This window comes from Sander lucioperca, chromosome 14, assembly GCF_008315115.2.
Source record: "Sander lucioperca isolate FBNREF2018 chromosome 14, SLUC_FBN_1.2, whole genome shotgun sequence".
NCBI classification, from domain to species: Eukaryota; Metazoa; Chordata; class Actinopteri; order Perciformes; family Percidae; genus Sander; species Sander lucioperca.
Genome location: NC_050186.1, coordinates 10808402 through 10815901, shown reverse-complemented (window position 1 = coordinate 10815901; position 7500 = coordinate 10808402). Strand labels below are relative to the sequence as shown.

General features: G+C 46.0%; 1 protein-coding gene across 6 annotated transcripts in view; it reads left to right on the top strand.

Annotated features, from left to right (window-relative positions):
- Positions 1–7500, top strand: part of mctp1b (multiple C2 domains, transmembrane 1b) — a 63409-nt gene that overhangs the window by 44126 nt on the left and 11783 nt on the right. For all 6 annotated transcript variants that reach the window (XM_031287831.2, XM_031287829.2, XM_035991758.1 and 3 more), the window contains 5 exons: positions 22–115; positions 1816–1918; positions 2643–2745; positions 4113–4214; positions 5441–5515. In XM_031287831.2, the coding sequence (XP_031143691.1) occupies positions 22–115; positions 1816–1918; positions 2643–2745; positions 4113–4214; positions 5441–5515 (477 nt within the window). The remainder of the gene's footprint in view (positions 1–21; positions 116–1815; positions 1919–2642; positions 2746–4112; positions 4215–5440; positions 5516–7500) is intronic.

The following is a 7500-nucleotide window of genomic DNA, read 5'->3' as shown; positions in this document are numbered from 1 at the left end:
CTTCCTGTTTGGTTTCTCCAGGGTGTGATGAAGTCGTTCTCTAACTGGAGAGACGTGGGCATCGTGCAGGTGAAGGTGATGAGAGCAGAAGGACTCATGGCTGCAGACGTTACTGGTAATCAAAAATATTCTCATCATGCATCCTGTTCTGTAGAGCAGTGTTTCTGAAATGGGGGTACGTGTCCCCCTAGGGGTACTCTGGAGGACTGCAGGGGGTACGTGTCCCCCTAGGGGTACTCGGGAGGACTGCAGGGGGTACGTGTCCCCCTAGGGGTACTTTGGAGGACTGCAGGGGGTACGTGTCCCCCTAGGGGTACTCTGGAGGACTGCAGGGGGTACGTGTCCCCCTAGGGGTACTTTGGAGGACTGCAGGGGGTACGTGTCCCCCTAGGGGTACTCTGGAGGACTGCAGGGGGTACGTGTCCCCCTAGGGGTACTTTGGAGGACTGCAGGGGGTACGTGTCCCCCTAGGGGTACTTTAGAGGACTGCAGGGGGTACGTGTCCCCCTAGGGGTACTTTAGAGGACTGCAGGGGCTACGTGTCCCCCTAGGGGTACTTTAGAGGACTGCAGGGGGTACGTGTCCCCCTAGGGGTACTCTGGAGGACTGCAGGGGGTACGTGTCCCCCTAGGGGTACTTTAGAGGACTGCAGGGGCTACGTGTCCCCCTAGGGGTACTTTAGAGGACTGCAGGGGGTACGTGTCCCCCTAGGGGTACTCTGGAGGACTGCAGGGGGTACGTGTCCCCCTAGGGGTACTTTAGAGGACTGCAGGGGGTACGTGTCCCCCTAGGGGTACTCTGGAGGACTGCAGGGGGTACGTGTCCCCCTAGGGGTACTCGGGAGGACTGCAGGGGGTACGTGTCCCCCTAGGGGTACTTTGGAGAACTGCAGGGGGTACGTGTCCCCCTAGGGGTACTCTGGAGGACTGCAGGGGGTACGTGTCCCCCTAGGGGTACTCTGGAGGACTGCAGGGGGTACGTGTCCCCCTAGGGGTACTTTGGAGGACTGCAGGGGGTACGTGTCCCCCTAGGGGTACTTTAGAGGACTGCAGGGGGTACGTGAGATTTTTTGCAAAATGTTTTTCAGTTCCAAGGCTGTAGTTATTTCTACTGTCTTTTTTTTCCGCTTTTTTCAAAGTTTTTGTCACTGTTTTTGAAGTTTGTCACCTTTTTTTGCAGGTTATGTCGTTAGTTTTGACCTCTTCTTGCCTTTCTTCCTGACCTCTTCTACTGTCTTTTTTTTCTTCAAAGTTTTTGTGTCTTTTTTCGAGGTTGGTCGCTTATTTGAATTTTTTTACTTGCCTTCCTTCTTTCTACCGTCTTTTAAAAAAAATAATTTTGTCTCTTTTTCAGTTTTTTTTCTTCCTTTTTGGAATTTTTTGTCACTTTAGTTGCCCTAGTGTTGCCTTCCTTCTTTCTACTGTTTTTTTTTTTAAGTTTTTATTGCTTTTCTGAAGTTTGTGTCTATTTTTTCAAAGTTTTTGTTACTATGTTCGACCTATTCTTGCCTTACTTCCTTCTTTCTACCGTCTTTTTCCAAGGTTTTGTCTCCTTTTCTCATCATCATTTAAATGTTTTCCAGGTCCAAGGCTGTTGTTTAGTAAATCTATCGCTGACATCGCTGTACTGTTCCTCTTTATAGAGACTTTTTCTTTCTACCAAACATTATTCGCGCTGGTTAGGGGGTACATGGCTTAAAAAAACTGTTCAAAGGGGGAACATTATTGAAAAGAGCTTGAGAACCAGTGCTGTAGACTATACCTGCAGTGATCCATTGTACAGCAGCTGTGTAATGTAACGTGAATGTTTTTGTAGGAAAGAGTGATCCGTTCTGTGTGTTGGAGCTGATTAACGACCGGCTACAGACTCATACTGTTTACAAGAACCTGAATCCTGAGTGGAACAAAGTCTTCACCTTGTGAGTGACCATCTGTCCACGTTTATCTGTTTTTTTTCTCTTCATAAAAACAGAAATACTATGTCTTCTTCTGGGCTTTCTTCCAGAAGTTTAGTTCAGTTGCTATTTCACTTTGTTATTATTAATGCTTGATATTACCTGGAACTTTACTGAAAAGCTTATATTTGTTTTAAATGGGTCTACTTCTGATTCACAGTGGTGGGAAGTACTCAAGTTTACTCAAGTACTGTACTTAAGAATAGGGATGCACCGAATCCAGATTTTTGGGGTTCGGCCGAATACCGAATCCACTGGTTAAGATTCTGCCGAATCCAAAACCGAACACCGAATCCTCCTCCCATCCTCAGTCCATTACCACAGTAAACACATTAATGAAGTCAACAACGACCACAGCCTCTAAAATAGTTAAATGTAACAACTTATTGTTGAATTCACACGCTCTTTTCACATTGTAGGAAAGCACAACGCTATCGCCAGATGCGTGACAATTTTGTCATTACGTTGACCAGCGTAGCGCGCGTAGTGCAAGCGTAGGGTTCAGTGGAAAAAAATTCTAAGGTTTGGCAGAAACCCAACCCCGTCAAAAAGCCCAATATTTGGCCGAATCCGAACCCAAAACCTGGATTCGGTGCATCCATAATTAAGAACAAAACAAAACTCCAATATGGCTTCACATATAGACCCTTTATTCCTCCTCTCTGTGTCACGTTTTCTATTTCCTCAGTAACGTTAAAGACATTCACTCGGTGTTGGAGGTGACGGTGTTTGATGAGGACAGAGACAGGAGCGCTGACTTCCTGGGGAAAGTGGCCATCCCACTGTTACATGTGAGTGAGATTAGAGGAAAAACTAATCTAAGGTGTGTAGAAGCATCCTAATACGGGTTTTAAAGGTCATAAGTAGACTGGTCAGATTGGAATTTTTTTTACATCAGTATTTGCACTGTCCTTGAAATAAAAAGATCCCAAAAGTCTTAGTTTGAAACCTGTCGACACTTAAAGGGAAGTTTGGTTATAAGCTACTTCTCCATAGTCAGTGTGTTAGCTACAGTAGATGGCGGTCGGCACGGTGTTTGGTGTTTTAAGCCCCCAAACCGTCGTCTTCCAGGCAGCGCTGCCTGGAAGGCACTAGGATTAGGCAATAGTTAAGGTTAGGGTTAGGTGCCTTGAAGTCAACAGTCGCAGCTCTGCCTTGAAGTCGACTTTGGGGGCTTAAAACACCATCGAGCGGTCGGCACGCCCCCAGTTTGGAGAAGCAGACAGGAGTACCAACCGAACTGAAGCCGTTATCTCTGTTCTCTTTAAAGCCACCAGACTCCTTTGACAAAAACGTAATTTTACCTCGCAGAACACGGGAGTTGCTGCTCTACTGCTGCCTCCATCGGTTAGTTAGTTAGTTAGTTTTGTTATTTCTTAACCCTTAAAAACACCAAAGTCACACAATAACACAAACTAACTAACCGATGGAGGCAGCGGTAGAGCAGCAACTCCCGTGTTCTGCGAGGTAAAATGACTGTTTTTGTCAAAGGAGTCTGGTGGCCTAACTCTAACCTTTAGCCTAAATACTTAACCCCTACTTACTTCCAAAAAAATCTACCTTATTAGATTACAAACAATTTTCCAAAATACAGAACAGTCCTCATTAACTTACTCGAAAGATTAACCTTATTAGCCTACATCTTACTACTTACTAACTTAGTTCATTACTGGACTCCTTAATAACTGTCTTTATCTTATGTTGCTTAACTATAGTACCTCCAACAATTTAGCTAATACAGGCCCTAAAATGATCCCTTAACCTAACTTACTTGCCCAAAACCTAGCCCTGTTATAGTCTCTGGTGGCTGTGAAGAGAGCAGAGATAACAGCTTCAGTTCCCCGTCGTAAAGGGCTGTCTGACAGCAAGGTGAAGTACTGAAAATACTCTAAATATAGCCTCCACTTAAACTGATATAGATGTTTAAAGGTGTCTAAAATGCGTTAAGCTGCTGCCCCCGTCCACAGCAGGACATTGCTTATCTTCTGTGTCTGTACTCCTGCCTGCTTCTCTAAACTGGAGGTGTGCCGGCCATCATCTACTGTAGCTAACACACTGACTATGGAGAAGTAGCTCCTACAAACACACTTCAAAACATCTGAACTATCCCTTAAAGTGTTTAATCCAAACTGTAACCATGTTTTTATATTTCTGTCAGATCCGTAACGGTGAGCAGAAGAGCTACGTGTTGAAAAATAAGGAGCTGACAGGGCCGACTAAAGGAGTCATCTACCTGGAGATAGACGTCATCTACAACACTGTGAGTGTCATAAGCTCTTTTATTCACTGGTGGAAAGTACATTCACTTAAAGGAACACGCCGACTTATTGGGACTTTGTCTTATTCACCGTATCCCCCAGAGTTAGATAAGTCCATACATACCCTTCTCATCTCCGTGCGTGTCGTAACTCTGTCTGACGCACCCACCGCTAGCCTAGCTTAGCACAGATCCTGGAGGTAACCGGCTCCATCTAGCCTAGCTTAGCACAGATCCTGGAGGTAACCGGCTCCATCTAGCCTACTGCTCCGAATAAGTGACAAAATAACGCCAACATGTTCCTATTTACATGTTGTGATTTATATAGTCACAGCGTGTACAAATAACAAGGTCACATGACACACAGCCATCTTCTAACCGTATACATACTGGGAACTATATTCTCAGAAGGCGAAGCACTGCTACTTGGGCGGAGTGATTAGCACAACACCTGAAAAGCACCGTTGTTACTCTCTGCTCCTGACCACGGGGCTTCTCAGGTGCTCACTCTGCCCAAGTAGCAGAAGTAGCTAGATGGAGCCGGTTACCTCCAGGATCTGTGCTAAGCTAGGCTAGCGGTGGGTGCGACAGACAGAGTTACGACACGCACGGAGATGAGAAGGGTATGTATGGACTTATCTAACTCTGGGGGATACGGTGAATAAGCTAAAGTCCCAATAAGTCGGCGTGTTCCTTTAAGTAGTACTATAGAACTTTAGTATTTCCATGTTCTGCTACGTTATACTTGTACTCCTCTACAGCTCAGAGGTAAATATTGTAGTTTTTACTCCACTACATTTGTTGGATAGCTTTAGTTACTTTTTTAGATGACAGTTTTTCTTCCCCTTCCTGTCCTAAATCATTATATAATATAGCAAAGGACAATGTGAAAGAAGTTTCTGGTATAGATGAATCTACAGAGAATTAACAGCTGAATCTGCAGCTACTTTTCTTTGCAGATGACAGTGTTTCCTCTCCTTCCTGTCAAGTAAAAACCACGTATCTCCAGATTTGGTGATGTTGGTTGATGATGATAAACTGAAGGGTGACGTGTTCCTTTTATGTGTTGAAAAAATTCTCCTCCTTCAACTAAATAAAGTCTTTAAGAAGCCTCTTGGATCAGCTGTAAAATGCATCGTCACACAGCTGAAAACAGGGCTGTTTTACTGACACCATGAAAAGTTGAGTCTGTAATACCTGTCTTTGTCTTTGTGTGTTTTCCTCTTCAGTTTAAAGCTGCTTTAAAGACTGGTGTCCCTGCAGAGCAGAAATACATCGAGGAAGAACCAAAAGTGTCCAAGCAGGTATGTTTATGTGCATTACTATTATTTGCAATGATGGTAAATCATTAGCTACATCGCGCAAAAGAGACTCTTTCTGTGACATTTTAGTCTCTCTCATTGGTTCCAACTGAAGACATTAAAGACACAAATACACTCAACAAAATTATAAACGCAACACTTTTGTTTTTGCCCCCATTTTTTATGAGCTGAACTCAAAGATCTGAGAGCGTTTTCACACATGAAAGTCCGGACCAAGGTTCATGTTTTTGTTACATTGTCTACATTTGATCCGGTAACTTTTGGTTTCACACTGCAGTTATGCAAGCGCACTAAAGATCTCTACGTGACAAAACTACGTCCTGCCGTCATCACACACGTGAGCTGCGTCTCCAGATACTTATAATTGATTGGTTTGTAGACGGGCTTCCCCATCCTCTCGTATCCTCTCTCTGTGTCGGAGTTTTTTCAAATGACTGCTGCTCTCCTCTACTGACTGCTGCTCTCTCCTACTGACTGCTGTTCTCTCCTACTGACTGCTGCTCTCCCCTACTGACTGCTGTTCTCTCCTACTGACTGCTGCTCTCCCCTACTGACTGCTGCTCTCTCCTACTGACTGCTGCTCTCTCGTACTGACTGCTGCTCTCTCCTACTGACTGCTGCTCTCTCCTACTGACTGCTGTTCTCTCCTACTGACTGCTGTTCTCCCATACTGACTGCTGCTCTCTCCTACTAACTGCTGCTCTCTCCTACTGACTGCTGTTCTCTCCTACTGACTGCTGCTCTCTCCTACTGACTGCTGCTCTCTCCTACTGACTGCTGCTCTCTCCTACTGACTGCTGCTCTCTCCTACTGACTGCTGTTCTCTCCTACTGACTGCTGCTCTCTCCTACTGACTGCTGCTCTCCCATACTGACTGCTGCTCTCTCCTACTAACTGCTGCTCTCTCCTACTGACTGCTGTTCTCTCCTACTGACTGCTGCTCTCTCCTACTGACTGCTGCTCTCTCCTACTGACTGCTGCTCTCCTCTACTGACTGCTGCTCTCTCCTACTGACTGCTGCTCTCTCCTACTGACTGCTACTCTCTCCTACTGACTGCTACTCTCCCCTACTGACTGCTGCTCTCTCCTACTGACTGCTGCTCTCCTCTACTGACTGCTGCTCTCTCCTACTGACTACTGACTGCTGCTCTCTCCTACTGACTGCTGCTCTCTCCTACTGACTGCTGCTCTCCCATACTGACTGCTGCTCTCTCCTACTAACTGCTGCTCTCTCCTACTGACTGCTGTTCTCTCCTACTGACTGCTGCTCTCTCCTACTGACTGCTGCTCTCTCCTACTGACTGCTGCTCTCCTCTACTGACTGCTGCTCTCTCCTACTGACTGCTGCTCTCTCCTACTGACTGCTACTCTCTCCTACTGACTGCTGCTCTCCCCTACTGACTGCTGCTCTCTCCTACTGACTGCTGCTCTCCTCTACTGACTGCTGCTCTCTCCTACTGACTACTGACTGCTGCTCTCTCCTACTGACTGCTGCTCTCTCCTACTGACTGCTGCTCTCTCCTACTGACTGCTGCTCTCTCCTACTGACTACTGACTGCTGCTCTCTCCTACTGACTGCTGCTCTCTCCTACTGACTGCTGCTCTCTCCTACTGACTGCTGCTCTCTCCTACTGACTGCTGCTCTCCTCTACTGCCGCGGCTCTTTTGGTTTTGTTGTGATGTTGAGAACCAAAGACACGGGAACTTTCTTTCTGGAGAATTTATTCAGAGACAAATGGAAACCTACACTGTACATTTACTACCACTTAACAAATAAACTGCTGATGTATTCTCTGCTCTGATAGCCGACAGCTGTCTCCTCTGAGCTCATTCACCGTCACCGTCACTCTCACTCTCTCATGTAGCCTCCACACTAAGCACCGAGCTATTCCTTAAAGGAGCTTCCCCGGTCTTGTAACACGAGGAGAGCCTGCCAGAACTTCTTCTATTTGGTCCGAAAGTCTGAA